This window comes from Monopterus albus, unplaced genomic scaffold (assembly GCF_001952655.1).
Source record: "Monopterus albus unplaced genomic scaffold, M_albus_1.0 scaffold1.1, whole genome shotgun sequence".
NCBI classification, from domain to species: Eukaryota; Metazoa; Chordata; class Actinopteri; order Synbranchiformes; family Synbranchidae; genus Monopterus; species Monopterus albus.
This window is the reverse complement of record NW_018127881.1, coordinates 1,986,463-2,013,934: the sequence shown is the minus strand read 5'-3', so window position 1 is coordinate 2,013,934 and position 27,472 is coordinate 1,986,463. Positions and strand designations below refer to the sequence as shown.

General features: G+C 39.7%; 3 protein-coding genes and 1 pseudogene across 3 annotated transcripts; 3 read left to right on the top strand and 1 right to left on the bottom strand.

Annotated features, from left to right (window-relative positions):
• Window positions 1-1,244: 1,244 nt before the first annotated feature.
• LOC109951123 (tubulin beta chain-like) lies at window positions 1,245-5,316 on the top strand (annotated as a pseudogene).
• Window positions 5,317-5,956: 640 nt separating this feature from the next.
• prelid3b (PRELI domain containing 3) lies at window positions 5,957-12,341 on the top strand. Its single transcript, XM_020597245.1, has 6 exons — window positions 5,957-6,128; window positions 7,240-7,408; window positions 9,107-9,196; window positions 10,194-10,264; window positions 10,390-10,492; window positions 11,024-12,341. The coding sequence occupies exons 1-6, from the start codon at window positions 6,097-6,099 to the stop codon at window positions 11,168-11,170; spliced, it is 612 nt and encodes a 203-aa protein (XP_020452901.1). The 5' UTR covers window positions 5,957-6,096; the 3' UTR covers window positions 11,171-12,341.
• A 1,173-nt stretch (window positions 12,342-13,514) lies between these two features.
• On the top strand, window positions 13,515-19,495 carry aurka (aurora kinase A). Its single transcript, XM_020597131.1, has 9 exons — window positions 13,515-13,864; window positions 14,294-14,353; window positions 14,963-15,305; window positions 15,381-15,423; window positions 15,531-15,722; window positions 17,370-17,508; window positions 17,702-17,850; window positions 18,109-18,283; window positions 19,022-19,495. Exons 2-9 carry the CDS (start codon window positions 14,294-14,296, stop codon window positions 19,202-19,204), a joined length of 1,284 nt encoding a protein of 427 aa, XP_020452787.1. The 5' UTR covers window positions 13,515-13,864; the 3' UTR covers window positions 19,205-19,495.
• A 1,290-nt stretch (window positions 19,496-20,785) lies between these two features.
• slc32a1 (solute carrier family 32 member 1) lies at window positions 20,786-25,619 on the bottom strand. The gene is made up of 2 exons (XM_020596997.1): window positions 24,691-25,619; window positions 20,786-23,467 (listed from the first exon to the last, which is right to left on the bottom strand). The coding sequence occupies exons 1-2, from the start codon at window positions 25,081-25,083 to the stop codon at window positions 22,280-22,282; spliced, it is 1,581 nt and encodes a 526-aa protein (XP_020452653.1). The 5' UTR covers window positions 25,084-25,619; the 3' UTR covers window positions 20,786-22,279.
• Window positions 25,620-27,472: the final 1,853 nt, after the last annotated feature.

Here is a 27,472-nt window from a genome sequence, read left to right as displayed (position 1 = left end):
TACTGTGTCACACATGTCCTGTGTCAGTAACAGCTGCTCCACTGAGGACATGTAAGGATAGAAACAAAGTGGTTGTTTTCAAAACAGGCAATGAATGATTATGTAACTATCCCCATAAAGTTCATAAATCGTTATTTCTTTTGTACTCGTTCTAAATGTAATATGAACCTTTGTTTTCACAAATCTGGACCACATGATATTCTAAAACGCAGTTTTGTCATGTCATGCCTGCGTTCGTCCTCTAGATGGTAGCATCCCTCACACATAATCTGCAAAGTACTGTACATTTTATTCTATTATCATTACATCTATATGAACTTAATAGCTGAAATAAATATAGTTTATTTAGCAACATTTTGGCCCTTTAGGAATAAAAAATGGGGGAGGTCAAGTGTGCCATGTTAACAAAATCCTGCCTTTAAAGGGTAGAAAATTGTCCTACTGCAAATTTTTGAACAATTTTATTTTTATGTAAAAAAATGTGTTATATAAATAAACTTGCCTTGCTTGCCTTATTCTGATGTTTCTTTTTAAAAGCCTCTGCATTTGATCAAAAACTGCTTGCTGTATTGAAGTGTATGTATGTTAATATTAATGAAACAGATATATCTGACACTGACCAGAGACACACACATTGCCTGTATTCATCTATGCCACATTTCCTTCCTGTTTTTGCTCCTTTGTACAGTTACAGATGTGTTTACCTATATAAATTTAGCATACATTTCACTATGAATTATTGTACCACCCGTCTTCCTCTGCAACAGTTGATAATTTATTAATTTTGCATATTTGGATGAGTCCTTTCACATTGCTTGTATTTAGCTTTGAATAATCACTATCTGCATTATAAAAATTACAATTCAGCTGTTTGAATGATTTCTTAAACAAAGAAATGTATTCCAGTGCATTTTACACTACATATTCTATAATGTACAAAGATGATAATAATGCATATAGAAGTACAACAACACACAGGAAACAAGACAGCAGATAGTACTGTAAAATACAGTAGGCCTACCAAACTTAATTAAATTACATATATCCCTAGAGGATAAAATCAAGGGAAAAATTCCTCATATAAAAATTCATACATACTGTATTTATTATTCTGTGAAATGTAGTTTGGGCCACTCATACATATACTAACAACTGGGGTGACTCCCTGACATCACTGATGACATCATTTCTGGTGCTGTATAAAAGACCTGTTATAGGACTGTAGCTTATCAGAGACCCCAGCTGCTCTGTGTACTGTAGCCGGACCATCATGCGGGAAATTGTACATCTGCAAATTGGGCAATGTGGCAACCAGATCGGCTCAAAGGTAGTAATATAAAATGCTTTCTCCACTGTTAAGTTATAATATGCATTGGACCTGACTTTGGTGTCAACTTTGATAAGACAGTTTTTTCAAAGTTGTTTTTAAAGTTATTTTAAGTTAATTGAGATTTAAAGTAATATAATTACATGTTTAAATGTATACCAATTCAGAATTTTTAAATTATTATGCATATTTTGACGTGCAGTGCCTTTGCATGTTGCCACCAACAGTTGTAAGTGACAGGGTGTTCCTTGTCAAGCACTGAGAGAAAGATAAGGGCTGGTACAGTATGGGCGGGACATTTTCATCACAGCTACAACAAAATAAGATTGAAAATACAAGATAATACTAAAGTAAATTAACACATATCATAATGATGTTGTGGCAGTCTGAGAAACATGCAGCTACTTTAATTATCATTCCTTTAAGACTTAATATAATCTTATTGCAGCATCAAATATTTATCTATGTCAGTAAAAGATGAAAACATGAGCAGCTACATCACTAATGTTATATTGCAGCTGAAAGATTAATAAATTGGTATAGATTTTAACATGTACCCATCTGGAAGACAATCTATATAAGACTATATCTGCCAGCCAAACATTGACTAGAGAGTAAAATTTAGAAGATAAAGCTACACAACCGCCTAAAAATTAACACAATGCATAAATTAAAAAGTAAAACGTGAAAGGTGCAAAATGGTGGATGACACATCCTATATAATTTTGTCTGTATTAATGTTTATTTCAAATGTTGAACAAGGTAAGAAAATATTTCATCACCATAAACATATTTCAAAGTTGTTTTTAAATTTTTTTTTAATAAGTTACATGTTTGTAATATATTCAAGTAAATAAATTAAGTAGCATTAATATCACAATGATAATATTCATCTGTGAATTTGTCTTTCTAGTTTTGGGAAGTGATTAATGAAGAACATGGGATCAATGCAACAGGAATTTATGAGGGAGACAGCACGCTCCAGCTGGAGAGACTCAATGTCTACTTCAGTGAGGCACATGGTAAAACAGAAGACATAACGACATGCAAATTTTACTGTGCATAATTTGACAATATTTGCAATTTTATTTTGTAAATTAATGTTGGTTCATGATCTGTTCTCAGAGTACATCATTAAGCTTTTGATGTTTTAACATAAATGGGTGACATACATATTTATGTTAAGACAGATTCCCATTTTTGGTTATATTGGTAATAATCATTGTGTTTCCAGGTGGAAAATATGTGCCCAGAGCCCTGCTTATTGACCTGGAGCCTGTGTAAGAGGAAGCCGCATCGGGGCCCTTTTTAGGCCAGACAACTTCATCCATGGTGAGGCAAACAACAAAACAGCCACAGGGAGTTCCTTTTGAGACTCTTTCCTTTACATGTTTGAATTAAGATGATTTTAATGATTTTTTGGCAAAGGAAACAACTACAATTTTAATGAAATACACTCATGGTGCTGTCACATTTGGTGCTCTGGACACAAATCCCTCCTCATTGGCCAATCCTGGCTTGTAGCATGCCTGTGTTGGTTAATCTACTCAAAATGGTTCGATCTCGAATGAGATAAAGTGAAAAACAATTTTAACATGGGGAAGAACATGTCATGTGTAAAACTGAAAACAAAAACCTCACATAAACTAGAGTTTCAAATGCTTAGCCAAAGAAAACTGGAAGTGTGGTAATACAGAATTGAGACTCTTAATGCAATGCAGTAGTGCAACTTTTGTGTTTAAATGTTTGTCTTTTATGTTTTCATTGTTGCAATAGGTATTGTATGTGTCCCTGCTAATTCTATTACAAGTGATATAACTACATTAACCTACACACCTTTTTTTTGTTCTTGGTGTTGCAGGAAGCTCCGGAGCTGGGAATAACTGGGCAAAGGGCCATTACACAGAAGGAGCAGAGCTGGTGGAGCAGGTTATTGACAGAGTGAGGAATGAGAGTGAAAGCTGTGATTGCCTGCAGGGCTTCCAACTGGTTCACTCACTTGGGGGTGGCACTGGCTCTGGCATGGGAACCCTCATCATTAACAAGATCCGAGAGGAGTACCCTGACCGCATCATGAGTACCTTTAGCATCGTGCCCTCTCCTAAAGTCTCTGACACAGTGGTGGAGCCATACAACGCCACCCTGTCGGTCCACCACCTCCTGGAAAGCACAGATGCGACCTACTGCATTGACAACGAGGCCCTCTACGACATCTGTTTCCGTACGCTGAAACTGACCACGCCTACTTATGGGGACCTTAACCACTTGGTCTCCCTGACCATGAGCGGGGTCACGACCTCCCTGAGATTCCCTGGTCAGCTCAACGCCGACCTTAGGAAGCTGGCTGTCAACATGGTGCCTTTTCCTCGCCTCCACTTCTTCATGCCAGGCTTTGCGCCCCTCACAGCCCGTGGCAGCCAACAATATAGAGCTATCACTGTGTCTGAGCTCACCCAGCAGATGTTTGATGCCCGCAACATGATGACAGCATGCGACCCAAAACGAGGGCGCTACCTCACGGTTGCTGGCATCTTCCGTGGCAAGATGTCCACCAAAGAGGTAGATGAACAAATGCTTGCAATCCAGCAGAAAAACAGCAACTACTTTGTGGATTGGATCCCTCACAATGTCAAGGTTGCCGTGTGTGATATCCCTCCGCGAGGCCTCAAAATGGCCTCCACCTTCATTGGCAATAATACTGCCATTCAGGAGATATTTCGCCGCTTGGGTGAGCAGTTCTCTTTGATGTTCAAACGAAAGGCTTTTCTCCACTGGTATACAGGAGAAGGTATGGATGAAATGGAGTTCGCTGAAGCAGAGAACAACCTACATGACCTGGTGTCAGAATACCAGCAGTATCAGGATGCCACTGCTGATCTAGATTGGGAAGTAGAGGATGAAGAAGTGGAGGAGCCATCAACACCAGCAACAAAGGTTCAGTCTTGGGTAGAAGTTAAACTGGAAACAGTGACTGAAAGCAGCAAAGAAACTGCAGATGATTAGAAGACAGGGGGCTACAGTGTGGTGTGAAGCTTTGACACCTTGTTGCAAGAATATGGAAAACAATTGTTGATCCAAGAAGGAACTATTTTTTTAGTTTAATTTATAGCTTTGGTTGGTTTAGATAAAATTGATCTAATGTGCTAGACTGTGCTTTTTATCTTTTATGTATTCTCCAAATGATTTGTGTGCTTACCTGTATATGTTTGTATTTGAAGATTAAAGTTTTTCTTTTGTAGTAAATATTTGAACATCATGCTAATTTTTCCATGTATACATAGAAATGCCATAAAAATGAAAATGTGATGTTAACATTGTTTGTCCAATGTTTTTTCAGACTTACATTAAATATTACATTGAATGTTCTGTATCTAAATTATGATGGGAATTAAAACAGTAAAACCAGAAAAGGAAAACACCAAAAAAGAAGGGTGATTTCTATCAACTGAGACCACATTCATAACAACTCTAAAATCACCAAAACACTTTCTCATTTCATTCATTTTTATCATAAGAAGTTAAACTGAACCAAACTAAACTGCACAATGATGGACAGCACTTTGACAGCACAGTGGCAGTTCCAGGCTGTCACACAGTTTCCTCCCACTGTTACAAGTCTGGGACATAGAGATTACACGAAACTTGGCTAAAGTCTGCACTCTGAGATAAGCACGCATAACGTGGAAATGTGTCTGCAATACTGCACTAAAGTAAACCACTCATACACAGCATGTGCAGAGATAAAGAGGATAGTATTGCTTGTAATTCATATGTGACAAACCTCTCAGAGGGCAATCTGGCTCAAAGTTTCAGTGTGGCAATCGGCTCGATTATCCAACTAAATGTTAACAAAGAAGAAGACATCAGTTTTACCTACTCAACTGAATGTTAAATAAATAAATTCTCACAAACCTGACAGGCTACATTAACGCTCCATATATTGAACTGCCATATTACTAGTCTACCACAGCTTTCCTAAAAGTTTTTCATACTGTTTTGCTGACTGTATATAAACTGTTGCTTAAATAAAAATGTGCTGTATTATATACTGTAAATCAGAATGGGTGGGCTATAATTTATAATTTTTAAAATTTTATTTCATCACTGGTCAGTATAACTCATTATTTCAAGGTTAACAGCGGACGACCTTTAACCTTCACCGAGTTGAAATGCGTAACGTCAAAGTTTAAATGTACGAAATGAGTTGCATAGATGAATAGAAACTGCACGCTATGGTATAAGTTGGCTAAGTTGCGTGCCAGAGATCCAGAGGCAATTTAGACCGAGAGCGCGCACGCAACGGTAGTCGATCAAGAGTGTCTGAAGAGAGAAAGGGCTAGCATGAACAACGCAGTGAATCGGGGAAATAAAATGTTACTTTCTGGTTGTTTCACTTACGTTCTAAAGTACAAATAAACGGGGCTACACCTCCGCACAACCATACTGAAAGGGTTTTGTGTCACTGCAGCCGAAGCCACGTTTCATCTTTTACTCTGCTGTGACCTAATGCTCTGCGAGTGTTTAGCTAAGCTCTGCGCTCTGTCAGACAGACAGACAAACAGACGTCATTCCAATCACTAGTCTCCAGTGTAAGCGAACTCACGTCACGTGGCATGTGACAACGGAAGTGTGTAATAAACTCATGTGACAGGACCGCTTCGGTACAGTGGGCGGAGATTCACGGATGTCTTTGAATGTAGTTCACCGACTGGAGTCAGTGTGATTGTGCCGACTCCAGATATCACTAGCATCGGTCAACCCATTCAACCATGAAGATCTGGACGTCAGAGCACATATTCAAGTGAGTAGTATTTAGCTAGCTAACTTGTTTTTAGAACGGCGATGGGTTTAACCTTAGAGACCGTTGTCTGTGGCGGTTCACTGTCTGGTTCAGGTTAGTTACGTTAAGTAGTTAACGTTAACACCACCTGGCTTCGCATTTAATCCGGTTAATAATATTTGCATCGTTTATTGAAACCCAAACCGGAAAAAGCTTTTAACTTAGACTTTAGTGTTATTAGCTAGTATGCTAGTAGTAGAAGCATCGTGATTTGTTCCCATGGATTTCCTCCTTGAAACGCCTTTTTAACAAATACCACATTATACAGCATGCACAAATAACGCACATATTTCTTACAACTAATATAAAGCCGTAATAAGTGAGAATTCAAGAGGGTCTGGATGTGGTTACGAAAAAATGCGTTCAAATTGCGTAACTAGCCGGTCAGAGCCAGCCCCAGTGCGCGACCTTTCACCTACATTGTACTGTGCCTGTGTGCGTCACTGCGCCACGCCGGCACGTTTCATACGTCTGTCATTTCAGCTCAAAGTGTCTTAATTTGCGTTTTATTTATGTACTTCTCAGCCCTGCGAACCCAAAGTTCAAAGTAGCCTGATAATGAGAGTGAAGGACAACTAGTTTCACTCGGTTTAAATCTCTTTAAAAAATCGGAGTAGTGAGTCAAAACTCTGGAAGATTTGAATAATTATTATGTTACAGCTCACCAATCTTATTTAATAAACTAGGTCCCCTCCGCTACACAGTACATAATAAATACACAGTATTTATTATGGATTCCCATCACCAAGCCATTCATATGTAAGTAGTATTTTACGGCTGGGTTGGCCAAGGCAAAGCTAATCCAACAATTTTTGAACTGTTGAATAGTTTAGTCTATAAAAATGTGACATGCAGTTTGTTTGAAAAAAAGACTAAGAATTTAGGGCACTGACATTTTACTAGCAGCATTTTATTATGAAAATACAATAAGTATGTTCAGTTGGATATCTTTTGTTTTCACTTTTGCCATGAAACTAAAGAAATTAAATGTTTACAAAAATTGTAACGGTGTGTGTAATTGTATGAGTCTTCAATGCAGTGATGTCATGGTTTTTTGGCTTTTCTTTAACAGTCATCCCTGGGAAACGGTGATCAAGGCTGCTATGCAGAAGTATCCCAACCCCATGAGCCCCAGTGTGATTGGAGTGGATGTGTTGGACAGAGACGTTGACCAACAGGGACGCCTCCACAGTAAAAGACTGCTGACTACAGAGTGGGGCCTACCATCTATAGTGAAGGCTGTGAGTATCAAAACCCCCAGCTGTTTCTGTGATATTGGTTTGCAGTCTAGCATCACTGTTAAAAAATGTGTTGCGACAACCCTATAGTTTAATTTCTTTGGTTACACTTAAAATGTACATGTGTCTCTGGACTTAGAAAAAAAACCTGACTTGCAAGTTTGTGCTTGTGGTTTGGGCATTTCTCTTTGTTGTGGTTTAATGAAATCTGTACAGCACTTGATGAAAAAGGTATTGGGTCATAGCTGAAAAAACCCATAATGTTTACCTATTGTGATTATTTAAAATGACCTAAAACAACTTCTGAAAGTCACACTAGTAAATGCCACACAAGAATCCAGTTATAGCCTTGGTCAGCATAATACTGGAGATACAGTATGTTCAGTGCTTTCCAACCTGCCCTTGTGACCTTAACCCGCAAGGCTATTTCTGTTCAGGGATAGCAGCAGCAGCAGCAGACCTTGATGCTGACTTGGACCCAAGCAAGGTCATGGCTTTATGCCATGGCTCATGTTGTACGGGACACCGTAGTGACATTTCTGTCATTGCTGAGGTGTAACCCATGATGGCATGTGATGCAACTTTCTATCTCTGGGTCAACTCTGTTAAAGCCAGAGGTCACTAGAATGTAGAGCAGTGACGGAGGCTTTTGGATTTCTGCAACGTCATTTGAACTTTCCCCTCTGTTTTTCCTCTATTTGACTGTCTGAATGCAGTAATGATAAGACTGGAGAAAGATAATCTCCTGCTACTCTGTCATATCAGTGTAAACATTTTTCCAGTCAGCAGCTGAACTTTGCTTAGGTGTTTGAGGATGGGGTTGTGAAGACCTATGATGAGCTCATTTAATTCCAAGGACAGTTTATGCTATAGACTGTCACGTGTCTACTAACCTAATAACCTGACCATTAATGAGACTTTCTCAAAGTAAATCACTCTTGAGCCACAGTGTATGCATATAAACTGGATGTAGCATGTAAATAACTTGCTGTGACATGCGGTTACCTCAGTGTCAGTTTAATACAAAGGGAATCTGACAAGACCTCATGGGAGTTGTAGTTGTGGAGTGCTAAGAAAATAAAAATATGCAATATAGTATAAGTTTAAAGCTCAAGATAGTAGAACAGATGTTTGGGTGGAACATCATATTCAGGAAGATTTCAGTTTTTCTATATCATAGCTAAAGTTCATAAGATTATTTTAGGTTAAATCACAACCACAGGACACCTTTTGTTTGCATGAATAAGCTACTGTAAATGTTGATTACAAAAACATAATTTAAGTTGAGCAAATTTTTACATATTTAGATTGTTTCAAGGAGTTGAATAACATTTTGTTGTGAATTCATTCAACAAAGTCCTGGTTTTGTGTGTGCAAGTTAAGATTTACTGCATGTAATTCAAATTCAGTCTCAGTTGGCACTGGTGTGTTTCCACTTAAAACACAGTTAAAGTTTTCTTTTAACATGAAGTTTTAACTTAAGCCAAAGTTGTTTTTAATGGTCTACAAGTCATGAAGCTTGGTGGTTTTAATGACTTTCTAAGTAGCCCATCCACAGAGAAGGCAGATTAAAATAAATCAATTAAGGCACTGTTTTAAAGATAAAAGGCAAAACACTGATCAAGTAACATCTGCAAGAAATCTTTAATTGTAGTTTGTAGTAAAATGTTTTTTTTTTTGTTTTTCTTATTTTGTTTTTAGATCATTGGTAGTTCACGAACACGCACATATATTAAGGAGCACTCAGTTGTGGATACCACAGAGAAAACCTTCGAACTTCAGTCCACAAATGTGAGTATTTATTTATTTATTTTTTTTAAATAAAATAACACTTCCCTACTTTTGGTTAATGTTGAGATGTAACCATCCATGTGCATATAATGAGCATGAGAGAGAGCTCAGTGTACTTGAACGTAAATGTAGTTTTTAATAGTGACACAGTGAGAGCCAGAAATCTTGCTTGTTTGTAGGTGACCAAATACTTATTTTCCACCATAATTCGCAAATAAATTCTTTAAAAATCAGACAATGTGATTTTCTGGATTTGTTTTTCTCATTCTGTCTCTCATAGTTGAAGTATACCTATGATGTAAATTACAGGCCTCTCTCATCTTTTTAAGTGGGAGAACTTGCACAATTGGTGGCTGACTAAATACTTTTTTGCCCCACTGTACCTTTCCTTGACTTTCTACCAGCTAAAATACAATGCTGTCATAGGACATAATATTGGCAAGTAGATGCGTGACTTAACTATTAACGATGGAAATTTTTTACCCTCTTTTTTAAGGTACATACTGTTTCCAAACCCTGATTACAGAATGTTATGTTATGTGTAGGTTATGGGTGTCACATAACCTATCTACGTCGTACCTTTGTACCCTATCTTGCATAACAAACACATAAGCTTGGCATGTGAAACATTTCTGAGAATGAAGTCTTGCTTGTTAAACTGGTCCATACCCCTCCCTCTTCAGCAATGAACATTCACGATGGTGTCCTATAACTTAGCTGTGGGCTGTGATTATAAGACATTACATACTGTATCTTAGTCCAAAGACATGTATCTTAGGTTGACTGGTGACTCTAAATTGCCCGTAGGAGTGAGGGACCGACAACCACATGCGCTCATACTAAGTGTCAACCCTGTGACGTATCCAGGGTGTACCCTGCCTCTCACCCAATGTCAGTCAGTATTGGCTCCAGACCCTGTTCAGCAATAAGTGGTATAGATGATTGATACAGTATCTTAACATTTACTAATCTGTCTCTTTTAATATTTGCTCTGTAGGTCACTTCCACAAACATGGTATCTGTTGATGAAAGGTTAACATACAAACCACACCCTGAGGATCCTGAGAAGTATGTTTTTATTGTGCAGTGATTTGAAAATTACACTGAAAAATCTTAAGTTCCTTAAGCACTCAGGTTGTTACAGGCAACTTTTAGTCATCCTTTTTTTGCTTTACAAACCCTTTCTTCTTTAGGACAGTTCTGACTCAGGAGGCTATCATCTCAGTGAAAGGTATCAGTCTCAGCAGTTACTTGGAGGGAATTATGGCCAGCACCATTTCTACGAATGCTGGAAAGGTAAGAGAGCCTCACAAATCATTTGGAGTGTCATGGTGTTATTTAGCAATTTCTTGTCCAAATGTGGCTTATAAAGTCACTTTTACCTATAAAATAATAAAAGAGTGCCTTAAACAGTTTCAGTGGTTCTCAACCTTTTTAGCTTGGTGTAGGTTAAAATGAAGCAGAAATCTGTGTATTGGAATATAGAAATGTTTTTTGAGGCAAGGTTGTGGTTAAAAGCCAAGCAGTTCACGTGATGTCCTGTATGAAGGCAAACGTGTTCATTCTGTACATAGCTGTCTCAAGGGGATGGTTATAAAGCGATAATCATTTAAGTACTGAAATACCAGTAATTGTTGTTCAAAGCATACTTATCACTTTATCAAATTCATCATGTGACCCTTTGGGAAGATTTGTTGCCCCAGGTTGAGCCAAGATAGCTCTTTCTTTAAACAGCTCATAATTCTTGACTTTCCTTTATTCTTTTCAGCTTGATGTAATTCTCTTTATTCTTTTCTTCAAATTAATACTATGTTTGTTCCTGATCAGGGCCGTGAAGCTATGGAGTGGGTAATCAGGCGACTGAATGCGGAAATCGAGGAGCTGGCAACCACAGCATGCGGGACCATGCGCACCCCAATGGCGGCTGCAGTCACTGATAAATTACACGTGCCTCTATCGCCCAGCACAGCCTAAGGGGAAACTGCCCACCTGTACACCCAGGCTCCCTTTATGATGTTTTGGTGCTCTGGGTTTTTGTATTATTTAAAGGTACAATTGATCCATATCATATAATTAACCATCTGCATTACATGTAAGAACAGCAGACTGCAGCATAAAGGGATTCTGCAGTGTGTTTTTACAGGATTCTGCTGGGCAGGACTGCAGTGATGGGCAACTTGGAGAGGAAATGAGAGTGGTACACTCAGGGACAAGTTTAAAGACTGTTGTTTTTATCTTTGTGTTTGGAGGTGTAATATTCTCACAGGCATCGGGTAAACTGAAAGCACACAAAGTGCCAAAGCAGACACACAGCTTTTTGTCTAGCCTTTTTAAAATCACCTTTGCCAGCAGTGTTTTCACCTGGTAAAAGACGGAATGCCAGTAGGTCTCCTGTGGCAGGAACTCTGTTTACAGTTAACACAAAAAGCAGTTGGTGAGATAAACTGTATAGAAATGAGGAATACTCTTGTTGAGCTGATGATTGCAGAAAACAATGCAGTGTCAAAGTAAGGGTCAAGTGCAATACATGTTGAGAGTGCACAGAATAGGTTTCAAGTGTCAGAGTAAATGGGTGGGTTAACACAGTAACATGTTACACAAATGTTTTATAAGGTATTTTTGTAAGAGCATCTCATCAACAGTGTTCTCCTGTGGGGCCTGAGTAACAACAGAACACTCTCTACCAAGTAATGGAAACAAGCATGAATATAAACTATTTTAGTATAACTAATATTGTTAAGGTATTTAAGTGAAAAAGAAGGGATCAAGGTACTTTTGACATTTGTGTTTTGATGAAGTCATGTAGAAGACCTCAAACTCTGTTTCAGACAAGCTTAACAGTAAAAAACATTGTTACACGCTGTACCTGAACATGTTTTCTCAACTGGGTCAGATTTACTGATGCACATGAATATTATTCCCTGGCTGTAATGCAGACATCTCAGCATGTTCCTTTAGGCTTTGCATTAACATTTATTTGCACTTAATAATACAATTTGATTAAGACAAGCTGCTACACATGCTGAGGGAGTTGATAATTTGTGAATATGTTTGTATTACTAGGTGAGAGTGTGTTGCACATTTGAGAAGGTCTTGCTTCATATGTATAAAGGGCAGCAGAACATTATAGTTTCTTTATATGTTTGTTTTTTTTTGTTTTGTTTTTTACCTGTAACAAATATTTAGAGAAACGGTTTGTTTTCAATGAGGGAATTATTTCAATCACTGAGAAGTGAGATATTGGATGCTTGGTTGGAAAAGGTGCATTTTGTCTTGGTGCCTCTAAAAAAAAAAAGAAGGTTTTTACAACTCTAGAATGAGGAAATAAAATAATGTGGTCTGTTTAATTAAAGCTCTTTGTCAGTAATTCTAAAGACAAAACACACAAAAAAAAAAAACAGGCACACCAGCTCAACATTAAAACCCTACTACTGTTAAAATTAAAATCAAATGTCTTGTGAAAATGCAGTGAGCTGTCCCTGAATTAACAGCATTCAGTTTTAAATCGTATTTAACATGGAGTGGATATTTTATTTACTAGACCAAAATGCCCACTGTGAAAATGTAGCATGGTATGCATAGTAGTTTGCCAGAGTAGTAGATGGGATTGCCTTTGGGTGGTTCAGTCAAGAGATGTTCATTGAAAATTTATAAATATATATATATATATAGTGGTGCTCCTCTAGACGCTGATGCAGTAATTGTACTGTATAATGTGTACCACTACAATTGCAATCTTCCTGCATTGGTCAGTTGATGGGATGCACTGGTGTGGCATCTGAAATGGAAGAGCCATGTGCTGCCACACTGTGGCTGAATGCTTGACTCCCCATTTGAATGGTTTAAAATAAAGTTTATTGTGTGCCATTCCGTTTTATGTTTATGTAGATGCCAGTAGGGTGTAATTCTTTAAGTGTTGCAGTGGATAAAGCTTTTTTTAATATCTATCAGAAGTGCACTGGTCTCCATTAGTCATTTGATGGCCAGTTGGGCCAAAAAGTCCAGAGTGGTTACTTAAAACTTCAGAGCAGTATTGTAGTTTACAGGCATAGTCTATTTCCATGTTTGCTACTTTGTGGGGTCATAATGTTCTGCCACGTATATAAACTGTTAATATAATTGTATTTCTTGTGAAGGAGATAGAAAGATCTCAGACCACGGGGCTCAGCAATAGCTCAGCCACTGCTGCTGCCACCTACTGATTTGGAGAATTTCCTCTGACGTCACTAACATTGTAGTCTTGTCCACCAATAGTGAGCGAGTATAGAGCATTTCCTCAACCAATCGGATTCTGTGGTGAATTTAAAGGTTTTGAACCGAGGGACTTTTGAAATTCAACGAATATTGCTAGTGTCCGGGGAAGTATTAGCAAGCGGCATTTAGCTAAAGTTGAACTAGCATGTTTTTATAGTTTCCTTTTTTTGTAGCTATTGACTGCTTACTCCTACTCATAGAAATCGTATTGTGATAGCGTTATTAGAAAAGTAATCTCTGTGTACAGTTACACTGGATAGTCCTTATGTATGCTAGTTTGCTACATTAGTGGTCGACGTAGATGCTAGCTAGCTAGGGTAACACCTGCTTGGGAGCTGCTCTGTGTTTGTTTAAAGTTCTGCATATATTATCAGACGGTGGTCGCTGTCGGTCATTGTTGTCGTAATATAGTAGGTAAGTCAAGTTATTTTGTTAATAACTTGTGTTGCATGTTGTTTACGTGTGCTGTGTATACTAGCGTTAAGCTAACTTTAGCTGTGAGCCAGCTAACATTAGCTGTGAGTTAACGTTAAAGTAAACTGCAAATAGGCATATGGCAACGTGAGGTTGATGGTTAACGTTTAATCTCATTGTTAAGGTTGATAGCGTGCAATTCTGGTATTTTTGTCTTGTTTCTTCATACTGTCTTAGATAAGAGAGCTTTGATACATGACAACGTTAATGCTTTTTGTGGCTATAACGCCAATACAAAACTGTACAGAGAGACAGTAAATCTTAAGGATATTAGAGGAACTACAGTGGTAAAACAAATATAATTTTTAATCGACTCTGACCTGAAAACGTTTTATGTATTTATTAAAACCTGAAGTACTTTTTCCACAGATGATGTACTCTTCTGCCAGGCAGACAAAGGACATGAACCCTCAAAGGCCTGAAGTGAAGGTATTGCACAATATTGCCCTCACCATAAAAATAACTGAATCACTGCTATCGCGGATTGTAGTTTCACTTCTCTGACTTTTATCATACTGACATTAAATAGAGGTATTCAAGTCAGTTTTCTCAAAGTTTTAGAATGTATTAAAATTGTAAATTTCATTAAGTCTTAAATCTTGTCTCTTGCCTACTGTAGACAGTACTGTTAGTTATAAAATGTGTGTGACTGTGGTTGTAAGATGTTATACTCTTGTAAACTATATTGTTGTAACAGTGAATTGTGCTAGTAGCCCACTTAAATTTAACTAATTTAAATTAACATGTAAATTTAACTTGATGAACACTGATGAGTACTCACTAGCACAGGCTGAGTCCCAAACAGAGAGCTATAGCTGTGAGCATTAATATAACGGGATTGAAGTCAAGAAAGTCAGATAAAAGGTCATTGACAGAATTAAGGAAACTAGTTGTGAAAGTAGAAATCGTGTCTATTTCACCTGCTTGTGAAATGGTGAAGAAACAAAGCACTCAAATAAAAGATCTCTGTTGGAAAAAAACTACTTAAAAACAATAGAAATTATTTAATGAGTCTTATGTGGCTTCCTTTGATTGTAGTTGAATGGTGCTGGCCCAAAACGGATTCCTGTGTCACAACAGCCACTGATGAGTCAGAAAGTTGAAGTTACACCAACTCAGCACCACCGGGTCCTAGGTGTGTCAAATGGACCTCAGCGTATTCAGCGGCCTGTGAGCCATCAGAAACCGGTGTCTCATGTATCAGTTGCCGTCAAGTCCACACAGCCCTCTGAGAATGTGGACCCTGCTACCAAGACTGTAAATCCTGCACCACTGCCCAGACCTGGTTCCCAGCAAAATCAGCCGAAAACAAACATGCCCAAGGTAAACCCGGAATCGGCAAAACCACTATCAGAAGCAGCAAAACTAGAGAAACTGCAGAGTAAGTATAATGTTGAATTTGATAAACAAAAGTTGGTATTTTGGATGTTAAAATGTCCTTTTTTCTTTTTATTAGGCATACCCACCAAGAATGATTCTTCAAAGACCTCTTCATCAAAGTATGTATCAGTTTGATTCAATATTCAATTAATTTCTTTCATATATCACCTTGTAGGTTTACACATTTAGGCACTGTTTATAATTATCCATGTTTATGCTCACACAGGGAGCGATGGTGCTTAGAAAATTTTGACATTGGCCGTCCATTAGGAAAGGGCAAATTTGGCAATGTCTACCTGGCCAGAGAGCGACAAAGTAAGTTCATCTTGGCCCTGAAGGTGCTCTTCAAGAAGCAGCTGGAAAAGGCTGGGGTGGAACACCAGCTGAGGAGAGAAGTAGAGATCCAGTCTCACCTCAGGTGAAGTATTGTTCAGATTATGCAACATTATGCCACACTTGAATCTTGAATAGTTGGGCCAATCAGATGTTGTTTGGCTTGGTGGGCATTGTAATTATATAAGTTTAAAAGACTTGCCACTGATTTCTGCATTAACTTTAAGTCAAACCTAAACCTAAATAACCAGGTTGACAAAAGTTGGTGTCCCATAGTTTGAAGGGATCATACCTAAATAAATGATCATTGTCATTTAAGCTGAAGAGGAGGAAAGGTAATGTCTGGAAGTTAAAACACTGCATAAGTGACTGCTGTTATGCAAACAGAATATATTTTGTGCTGTGTACTAGAAGATGATTTGGCAGTATAAACGATAGCCAGAGTAACTTGTATTTAAGAGTGATCTGAGCCCCCTTCACACTGCCCATTCAATGAGTTTTCAGCCTCACTGTTCTGTATAAATGTATACTACTGGCATGGGGAGTCAATGTTGACCCTCCAAAATTCTGCAATGAGAAGTAATATTTTGGTGAGACAAGTAGGCCTCACCTGCTGTATAAATGAGACAAGGCAGAATTGGGGATTGGAGGTCAGAGAGAGAGAGAGAGAGAGAGAGAGAGAGATGCAGAGTGAATGAGAAGAGGGAGTGTCAGTGAGACAAAGTCAGTCGGAGAATTAAAACGTTATTTTGTGATGTTTCACTGTGGTTGCATTCTAAGGCAGGAATAAACACAGCCACACACCTGTAAAACCTGCAGGAAGGATTTTGTGTGAATGCAGCCAAAATGCACACTTCTTTCTGTTCTGATGTGCACCTTGTGTGTATGGGGTGGCTCAGGAGGTAGAGCAGGTCGTCTTCTAACCGGAGAGTTGGTGGTTTCAATCCCAGCTTCTCCGCTTCACATGTTGAAGTGTCTTTTAGCAAGACATTGAACCAAAAGTTGGTCCTGGTGACTGTGCCATCAGTGTGTGTGTGTGTGTGTGCGCGCGCAAATGAATAAATAGAAAATAGTGTAAAAACACTACTTACTTCATTGCATAGAAAAACACTATATAAGCATAAGAATGACTTACCGTGTATAGCGTCAGATATCCCAGCATTTAAGTTTGATGTAAAGGGTTTAAATCAGAAAAGCTGCCTTCAAGGAGGTTCAGAACATTGGCAGTTTGTGCCATGATCTCTGTGTAAAAGGGGCTCTAGATAGCAGGTGGCCAAATTGAAATGTTTTGTTATGTAATATTTGTAACATGGTTGTTTTGGTCTGTATGCAATACAGTTTTAACCTGAAGTCTTCAGAAGTTAATGGCAAGGAATTTAACCTGTATGAATGGCTCCCCCAGTTTAATGCAGCTTTGATAGACTCACATCATATGTCAGTGTCTTATATAATATAAAGCCTTTCACAATCAAGTGTGAATGTTAGTTGCCATCTGTTTGGCCAAGCCAATGTGCCACATGTTGTGTAGCAGAATGTGGCTGAGTTAGGGTTATCAAGGGGAAATAAATTTACTTCATGATTGTGTTTTCCAGTTCAGATCCGATTGGCTCATGCCAGTCTCAGATCAGAATTTCAGTCGGAATTCATTCTGATTGAAATATTGGTTGACTGCTTCAAAAGTTCTCAGAATACCTCTCACTTTCTTTCTCTCTCTCTTATTGGCATCATGTAGGCACCCCAATATCTTGCGCCTCTATGGATACTTCCACGACGCATCTCGTGTGTATCTCATCCTTGAGTTTGCACCCAAGGGAGAACTTTACAGTGAGCTACAGCGCTGTGGAAGGTTTCCTGAAGACAGAAGTGCCACTGTAAGCCTGCCAATTTTAAGATCTGTTTGTAAAATACAGTATATATTTGGCCATCAAATAAGCAGTTTATATAACAAACTTAAATATCTGTAGAAGTTAATTTAGTGAAAGTAATAATTAGTTTGTGTGATGCAACACTTGAGCCAAGTGTAATTAGTGTTTCCACTATGCTGTTACTTGTGTGCTGTGCTAGTACATCATGGAACTCGCAGATGCCTTGAACTATTGCCACTCCAAGAAGGTGATCCACAGGGACATCAAACCAGAGAATCTGCTGCTGGGGGCCCATGGAGAGCTAAAGATAGCAGATTTTGGCTGGTCTGTTCACACACCCTCTTCCAGGTATAAACATACTTTTGTACAAATGACACCTATGTTTTCAACCGTTTTACTGTCCCTGTAAAGGCAATGTTTTGGAGCGGAATGATATTTTGTTTTGTATTTGCCTTTTTGTGTGGCTTTAATGTCTGTGTTCAGGTCAGGATTTTTTCCCCACTCTAGAAGTTATTGTCTAGACACCTTTTTTTCCAGTCTACATTAGAGATTTTACAAACTAAGTAAAATGTGCCTTACTTGAACAGTTACTCTTTCCTTGATCAGGAGGTCCACACTGTGCGGAACACTGGACTACTTGCCTCCAGAGATGATTGAGGGAAAAACTCATGACGAAAAGGTGGATCTGTGGAGCCTGGGTGTCCTTTGCTATGAGTTCCTGGTTGGAAAGCCCCCCTTTGAAGCAAAAACTCATGAGGACACCTACCGCCGGATATCAAGGGTAAAGCAAGAATGGCTAGACACTGAGACGACTGGCATATTTTGTCAACTTTTGAATGCAACTTCAAATGAGTATGTAATTTGAAACTGTTTTAGTGAAATAAAAATTATCCTAATTAAAGCTATAGTATGTAAATTTGTCAAATATTTTTGTTGTGGAAATTTGCTCAAACTTAATAAGGAGAGGTGCTGTCGAAGCCTCCTGTGACCCAGACTCATTGAGCAGCAGTGCAGAGATATTGGCTTCTAAAAGGTTTTAACTGGGATTGCCCTCTCCAACAGAGATTTTCATTTTCTTCTGATTCATCAGGAAGTTTTGTTGCCTTCTCTCTTCTTATTATTTCATAATGACAAATATCTGAAGTGCTGGGCAGAGCAGAGTGGATTGATTTGGAGTTTCAGGCTAGTGCTACCCTCGGTTACATGCAGTAGCTTTAATGCAGTCAGAAGTTTGACTGTCAGTCATTCTCTCAAGTGTATAATAAAAAGAGTAGTGGTTGAACTAACTTTGCAAAAAAGAGGCTTAAAGCTAAGTGACATGACACAAGCTGTCAAAGATAGAAACTTGATTCTGCGACTGTTTGTTTCCCCTTTAAATCATTTATATATACAGCGTTGTATAATTAGAAATGCTCATCATGATTTCCCAAACTCCAAGGTAACATCTTGAAATTTATTTTTGTGGATCATTACGTCTGTGTCAGTGTAAAAATCCTTATTTGTCTGTTTTGTTATCCAGGTGGAGTACACTTACCCCACACCAGACCTTATCAGTGCTGGTGCAAAAGACTTGGTTGCCAGGCTGTTAAAGCACAACCCAATGCACAGACTCCCCATCCAGGGAGTCCTGTCACACCCCTGGGTGGCTGAGTTCTCGACCAAGAAACCCGTAACCGTGAACAGTGAAGAGCCCAGCCAATGAGCCTTGTTCCCTTCCACTAAATGTGATGGTGGAGCGCTGCAGGACACAATCTGCACAAAGGTGTGGGAACATCAGAATCAGCTTGTGCTACAACACTGGTTTTGACTGTAAGTCACTTGTCTGCAGGCATCTTGAGCCACTTGATCATCTTTTTGTTTTATTTTCTTATTCTGTTCAGTATTTTTCTAACAATGGCATTTTATTGCCTGTAAATATGTTTGTTTTTGTATAATTGAGGTTTTATTGAGCTTTCCTTTAAATGTCATTACTTGAAATAAAAAGTAAATTATCTTCTGTGGAATATCACCTTGACCAGTATGTGTTTGTCAGTGGAAATAAATATCTACGTTTCAAACTCCCTCTAGTCCTTGGTAAATATTTCCAGTGATATTGTGTGTGTGATACCCAAGCATCAGTCTGTCAACCTCCTTGAGTGATATGTGATATGCCAGAGCTGAATGGGGAGTTCAGTGGAGATTTTCTGGGTGTTCTTACCACTGTCATACTTGATAAATCTGTTCATCACAGTAAAATTTAAAGTGACTTTATACATAACCTATTCAAACGTGTGTGTTAGTCTTTGTCTATGTTAAGTTTGTCGTCCAACCAGAGGCAGGGACTGCAGTTTTATTTATAAATTGCTTAACGGCTGTGAAAAGGGCCATGTCCATCGGATCCAGCGAATATCTTGCCGAGGTAAAGAAGCGTACAAACAATTTGATTAAGCTTGTAATCTGCGGGTTGTACGGAGGCATCCTCTCTTTTGTCCACTTGGTGGCGCGCCAGGCAATGTTTGGTGACTATCATAGAGATGATTATAGGAGGAAATTAACCTTATGACTTTATACCGAAATTCCCAGTTTAATTTAGCACATTTTAGCTGTATTTTTATATTTTCTTTCTGTGCTTTAAATGTATCCGTTCACATCTATAAGTAATCGGGTTTTATTTTAATGGTTGATAGAGAATTACTAAAACATGATGATCCCTTTGGAAAATGGCTACAGTGTTTCAAATCGGCCACAGCTACTATTGCATTTTGGTTGAGGGGAATTCTGTCCTTAACATTAGAAATGTTGGTCTAACTTAAAGTAGCCAGTGAAGTAGCTTATCTTCAGTTGTCCACGTGGTTTCTGCTTGTGAATCTCAGATGTTAATCCCATTTGAAATATTATACTGTTTCCTTTCAGTTTCGTTTAAACTGCAGCTCATTTAGGTGGTCGGTGCCTTAAACCGTGCATTGCTATGCACCAAGTAGCTTGACGTTTTCAACATCTGGAGATTAGATCACTCCCAACAGGCGTGCTTGTCCAGATGTTGTCTGAGCAGGAAATCAACACAGTGGATGAACAGGTCGAGCATAATGATGCCTACAGCAGACAATCTAGCGAAATGCTCTTTATTCTAGCATGCAGGAATGTAAGGCCCGGGGGAGTTGAATGCTTTGAATGTTTCTGCAGACAAATCCCGACAGTAGTCCTGGGTTTACGAGGAAATGCGGTCGAATCTGGGTTTCTGATTTGTCAGATAAATTGTAATTCATCTGTCAAATTGACCTGAAGCGTTTCTCACGAAGAGAGACGCATTGTATTTTTTTTTAATTCTGTCTAAGTCTGGGCCTCTGCAGCCTTCACAGTGCTATTCGTTGTCTATTTCGATTAAAGAAAATATGAATGCCACTACTGTCTTCACCATTTTCTGTCTTTTATTATAGAGAGAGAAAAAAAATACACGTTCTGACCGATTTTCGTTTTACATAAATCCACACACATTTTACAATATAATTTCACTTATTTCTTTATTTTTTAATATTAATTGCACGATATATGATAACGACTTTGAGATATACATTCCATCTTTTTGAAACCACAATAACACACTACACATACGGTTTTATAACATTTCCACAGGACCCGTTGGATTGCACAGAATGAGAAATGTCTGTATGCACATTTTCCTCTTTAAATGCTCGATTTTTCTAGATTTTCGAAACAGTGTTTAAAAGCAATTTCTGAACAGTCCTGTATTTCCTTTTTTTTTTGTAATGTATATGCGTTTTGGTAAAATTGGTGTGTTTGGGGTCCCCATCTGTCCAAGCCAGGATGTGGGTTTTGGCGTTTACCACAATGTGTTTTTCAGGTGAGCTAATTTTGTCATTGCCAATAGAAAGATCAATAAAATACTAGTCAAATATTGGCTTAAAAAGGAAAACAATATATAAAACATTATCACTTTAACTCTGAAGAATCGACATTTTGAGAATTTCTTTAATTCCACTTCCCAGTTTCATTATGTCTTGTGTGTCTAGAATTTCCTACTTTCAATGCATAGTTTGTATAGTGGCTGTTGACTATTTCCAGTGTTTTAAACTGCTAGGGGGAGGCCCAATTTCCTTATTTCTAATGAAACAACTTTTTCTTAAAAAGGAACATTAATATTCATGTATTTTTACTGCTGGTTGTTGCCATTGTGTTACTTTTTCGTCTTTGTTCTCTGGATTCAACACCGCATTCACTGTAAACCTTACTTAGAAGAAAGTGGCATTTTCCCCCTTTTATGTCTTTTTGAATAAACTTATCTTAATCATTAAATCACATTATGAGTTTGAATGTCCATCCATCACAAACTGGAGCATTACATGAAGTGAAGTCTCATGTGGAGAAACACCACAAGAGCGACGAAAAGACAAACTGCCCTTTTTTTGCAACTTTATTTAAGGTCAGTGTTGTAAACGTTCACTCCACTGGAAAATATGTATATGTACTTTTGTTGGCATATTTATACAACATGAATTGTCCATACAGATTTTGTAGATGCATTAGATTTCCTCACTGCCACAAGCTCCATTTCACACACTCTCTCTCTCTCTCTTTGTGTGTGTGTGTGTGTGTGTGTATGCGGGCATTTTTTCTGAACTGATGCAAGACTGTAGTATGAATGTCCGCGTGTGTTCTGCGCGCGCTTTTTACGCATGAAATAAGCAGAGGGGCTGCGCTTGTCGGGAACTCTTGTTTTATTTTTTCACTAAATGAAGGGGGGTTGCAGTTGACATCTAGTTCCAGCAGCTGCTTGAATCTAAACTTCTATGTTATAGTTGAAAGCCTCTATGAGCCCCTCTATTGAGTGAATAAAACCAGATATGCTGCATATACCTCCTATTACAAAGATGGAGACATCAAAGAAAACATGGTGCCATAGCAGCTTTCTCCATAAAAGCTTGAGGTGGAAGAGACTGGGAAGTAGAAAGCACAGGCCTGCGCCCGTCAGGCTCCCAGTGAGACCCATGAGGAGGGCGAAATGTGGCACATATATCGCCATCAGCAAGGTGAACACAACAAGGCTACATCGGAGAGCGAGTCCCCAGGATTTTAGGCGTCCATCTCCTCCGTAGCAATCCGGAAAGTACGCACGTCCCCCATCCTGGAAAAACGTTTTCTCTAATACATCGACGGCAGCGAAAAACGGCAGCGGATAAGACAGTAGAGCTTTGGACACTAGGAAGATATTGACGACAGCTCGGATGGTTGGCGGCAGGTTGTCTGTGATAACCTCCTTGGTTTCGTCAGCCCAGGTCAAGTAGGCCACCAGGGCGAACAGGCCCTTGAGGATACAGGCAGCGATGTGAGTCCAGTTCATCATGCAGTGGAACTCGCTGGGTTTTTGCATGTTCCCCTCCAGAGACGGCAGGAAGATCTGCGAGGTGTAGCTGAACACGATAATCCCAATGGAGATGGGGAACTTCTTGACATCGATGTAAAACTTGACCTTGTCCCAGGCCCAGTCCCTCGCTCTAGAGAGGCAGTAAGCTATGACCAGGATGTTGATGACAAAATGCGCCAGCGTGCACAGCAAGCTGAACTTGGAGACGGCTTTCAGGTTCTTCAGAAACGCGCAGGGGAGGAGAGCGGCGGTGGCGATGATGGCCCACGACTTTTGGGAAACTGGTAGGTTAGGGAAGCTGTTGTACATGAGATTACCACTGACCACCACATACAGGATGCAAGTCATCACTAACTCTATGATTTGGGCTACATTCACAACATGGCCACCTAAAGACGGGAATCTGGGCGCGCAGCAGGCGTTGGCAATGTCCACATAGGAGTCCCTCACACGGACCAGCTGCCCGTCTTCGTCCTCCTCGTACAGGCAGGCAATAAGGATTTTTCCTGTGTAACAGCACACCACGGCGGCAAAAATAATGAGAAAGAGTCCGAGGTATCCTCCGTGCAGGATGGCGTAGGGCAAGCCAAGAACAAACATCCCCTATAAACACAGAAATGGAGGGAAACATTTTGTCAATGAATTGAATCACTAGGGCCCTCTCACCAAATATTAATCATTAATGGTGTTCTGAAAATATCATTGACTTTTTTTTATTGGTGTTAACCAGATCATATTGTAATGAAGGCTTTGGCTATGGTCGCCCTGGCCCTTCAATTGATGTCACTCTAGTTTTCATACTGTGGGTTTTCCAATTCGCTTTCAGCGCATCTGCCCGCCTCTGACGTCACCGCGAGGAGACACTGACGACACGGTCACTGCTATGACCACAGCCTTCATAATGGAATGAAAAGGATTGCGTCTAGAGATTTTTGTCGCATAGCCTCCACACTCAGACATCACTCTCCAGTAACACCCTCGCACTTTCAATGATGGCGTTTCTCTTCTGACGCTCAATAATCAGCACATTTTGGACAAAATATCTGCGTGTACACATAGTTCTGTGCGTAATTGCATAAAAACGCATTCTCGCATTTGCCTCTGCAAATGCATGACACAGACCACAGTGGAATACATGAGATTCGTTGCTCTTAATACGGTCTTGCGTAAAAGTCTTCTTGCAGGCAACTTGGCCTAAATGGCCTCTGTGCTGTAGCTGCTATTAATTTAGGAGATTCTGACCTTTAAATAGTCCTAAAATAATCCAACAATAATGATTAATAAAGGCTTCGGTTTTTTATAAACCCAAAGCCTACAACATGTTTTTCCCTTATCCATTCCTTCATTGTCGTGCAGAATATTAGATGAACAGTTATCAGGGGCAAGCATCAGTGACATTGGACATCACTATACACACCTATGTGTGTGTGTGCGTTAAACGAAGGAGGAGGTGCACAGGACATGATTTACCTCCCCCTTTCAGACCATTGCAACTCCTTAGGTGTTCTAAACTCTCTACATTGCTTCGATTAAAAATACCTGAAAATATTGCAATGACACAAATGTCTTGGGTGCTCTAGAAGTCTCATATTCTGTAATTAGTCTAAATATTTTTTAATCGTTATTATAAACAGTAACTCCACAAAGTTGCTCCAGAGGGATAGAGCCTGCGGTTTTTATTTTCTCCCTTGATATTTGAATTAACCTTCTGTGCGGTCGCAGGTGTGCGCTTATCTCGAATTTCACAGCTGCTCCGGAGGCGGCTCGGTCAATTAGAGCGGAGCACCGCAACCGCCGGGTTTATAATCCATGAGGTGCGTCTTTACCTGGATTGCATTCGTGACGTTCCAGCCGGCCTCCCAAGCGGTGATTTTTGGTTTGACTTCGGCCAACTCGTTCGTCGGACCTCCGTCCTTTGAAGCTGAGTGTGGTGGGCCGGTGCCGTCCCTCTGGTAATGGCTGTCCCCTTCCAGCACACCGCCTTCCCCGCTCCCCTCTCCCCCCATCTCATCAGATGTCAAAATGTCCATTTGCATGCCTTGCCGGTGATCGTAGTCCAGGTCGTCGCAGGCAACGAAACCCAGACCTTCCTCGTCGGTGGCTGCCTGAAACCCCATCCTGGCGAACATCCCGCTCACCTTCGCCTGGGATTTGTTGGACACAGCCGTGGCTGCATTTGACAGTTTATTAGTAAGCTTGCTTCTGATTAACGTCGCCATTTTTGCTCCTCTTCCGACTCTCAGTTGTCTACAGCTTAATTAGTGTTTTTCTCCTTCAGTCAATATAAAAACGAGGCTAGCCAGAGGTTTAGCTCTTGATTCTCTGCATTAGATCAAACCACGAGGAATCGCACAAGTTCTTGATTATCCCCAGGTTCATGTCACCTTCAGACGTCGCTTCTTCTTTTTTGCATCTTGGCACTGCGCTCTGATGCTCGATGAGTAGCGCGCCTATTCAGTCTCTGAGGCGGTCCAGGGGTGTGCGCAAAAGCTTTACGCACGACAAAATGCGAGCCACAGGTTTCTGCAGGGCATATAATATCGTTTTCCTTTTTGGATATAAGATAGGGGACAACGTTTCCAGGAGCTAGCTGTCGGTTTTCAGATGCCTTAACTGATGCCAGTGCCGTACCATGGAGCCTGGGGAGAGGCAGGGAGGAGACACGTGTCCTCATCAGCCTGCCAGTGCAAAGCACGTATCCAGCCCTCGCAGTGCCCCACCGGGAGAAAACGGGAGAGATTTGCTGCATTTCTAGGGGAGGTGCTTGCAGTACCCCCACCACCTCTTCCCCAACCCAGAATCTATAATACCTCATCCTAACATCCAATAACATTCCGGGGGCCTCAAATCTTGCATAAATTTACGCTTATAAAAGGAGGCTGGAATTTGCTGAAAACCCAAATTATTTGGACGATTTTCTATACAAATTTAGGATTTGTTGTTAAAAAAACCAAATGTTATAAATTCCTTTTTAAAAAGAAGAGGACGTGGACCATTAACATAGTGACCCAACTTGTTTCTGGGATTATATGGATAAAAATCATTGCTCGGTTTGTTGATGATGAGGAAAATATTTTCTTGCGTTTTGTCTTTCCTAAATTATGGTAAGATATAGAACCGGCGGTCGCAAATATTGTAATTCACCTACAATAGAGAACGTGGCCTCTCTTTTATTGGAAACTGAAACGTAAAATTTGATCAACTTTTCTTTCGCTGGCTTTATGTTCCAGATGACGCCTTTTCAGGACGCTACTTCATTCATTCATTCATTGACTGAGTGTGTTTGTGAAGCTGTAGCCCGAGCTATGCTCTTGTTTCCGTTGAGAAAAAAGTATATAAATCATGAGATTTAATCATAATTTAATCAGAGGATCATAAATTTAATTAAAACGGTTAGAAAATGTACTGAGGTAACACAAATACGTGGGTCCTGATTTGGTAAGGAGCGAGCAGGCATAATTGGTTTATTTATATTCTTTTTCCCAATCACGCGAAATAAATATACAGTAAGTAGGTTTTCATGCTTTCTAAAAGGCAAAACTTTTAAAACATCGAGCTTCTACGTTTTGCCTTAATTCCCACATATCGTGCTGACTGAAGACTTGCTAAGAAGCATTAAATGATTCTACGAACCGAGGCCCAAAGTGCTGTGAACTGTTTGCTGATTTTGCCTCGTGTCCATCAAGCTCAGTGTTTCCTCAGGTTGCAGCATCCGAGTTCACCTTCATGATGCAACACCGCGGCCTACACAAAGATAATCCTGAACTAGGATACAGTAGACTGTAAAACGATCTTTTGTTGTATACATCCAGGCCATTTGCTTTGAAAGTGGCCCATTAAAAAGGTGCCTGTAACCCGAGAAGAGCAGCAGGCTGATGATCATCGTTCGGTAAACAGCGACCAGTTTGTTTTGCTATTATTTTTGTTCAGTCTGTTATGAATCTGTGGCAAAGATTATGAGGAGGATCGAATGGCTACAACACCACAGACCTGCCTGTACTGGTTTTGTAACAATAAATAATAAATCTTAAAACTAAAATAATGAACCCCTTTGGTGCTAATTAATATAAGGTACCGAGAACCAGCAATTCATCCTTCAATGCAGACAAAGAAAAGAAGCGAAAAGATTGATTGTTTGCTTTATCGGTCTTTATTTTACAGAACTGTATGGGCTAAAGCAAATGCAGGGTGCGACAAAGCTGCACCATGATGCAATGATTTCAGCGGCTCGTTCGGATGGAGAGTACGGGCTCCAGGCCGAGATATATCGGGCCTGTGCATCTCTGTTAAATCTCAAACCTCTGATTGCAACCACGGCGCTTGAACAATAAAATACGAGTCGCTCTGGCGTGCTCTTGCTTCGTGCATGGCGTGTGTGCGTGTGTTTTAATTTTCAGTTGTGGGAACGAAATTGGCTGCCTTCCCCTTCCTTGAATGAATAAAAGAGTTAATGACAGAGGCTGTTATCAGCGGGCTACAGCCCTCCTCTGATCTGCGTTGCTCACTGTCTGATGGACTGTGCTACAGGATGAAATGAGCGTCCGTGACACCACCAGCCAGCAGCTTACAGCGGCTGGAGACCTTTTCACGACCTGCTGGTCTAATAAT

Bases quoted from the DNA above. Each gene is read 5' to 3' on its own strand.
- prelid3b (XM_020597245.1), top strand. From the start codon at position 6,097: ATGAAGATCTGGACGTCAGAGCACATATTCAA. The intron at 6,129-7,239 runs GTGAGTAGTATT...TTTCTTTAACAG, and splicing joins ACGTCAGAGCACATATTCAA to TCATCCCTGGGAAACGGTGA. The intron at 9,197-10,193 runs GTGAGTATTTAT...TTTGCTCTGTAG, and splicing joins TCGAACTTCAGTCCACAAAT to GTCACTTCCACAAACATGGT.
- aurka (XM_020597131.1), top strand. From the start codon at position 14,294: ATGATGTACTCTTCTGCCAGGCAGACAAAGGACATGAACCCTCAAAGG. The intron at 15,306-15,380 runs GTAAGTATAATG...TCTTTTTATTAG, and splicing joins AAAACTAGAGAAACTGCAGA to GCATACCCACCAAGAATGAT. The intron at 17,851-18,108 runs GTATAAACATAC...TTCCTTGATCAG, and splicing joins GTTCACACACCCTCTTCCAG to GAGGTCCACACTGTGCGGAA.
- slc32a1 (XM_020596997.1), bottom strand. From the start codon at position 25,083: ATGGCGACGTTAATCAGAAGCAAGCTTACTAATAAACTGTCAAATGCA. The intron at 23,468-24,690 runs GTAAAGACGCAC...CTGTGTTTATAG, and splicing joins ACGTCACGAATGCAATCCAG to GGGATGTTTGTTCTTGGCTT.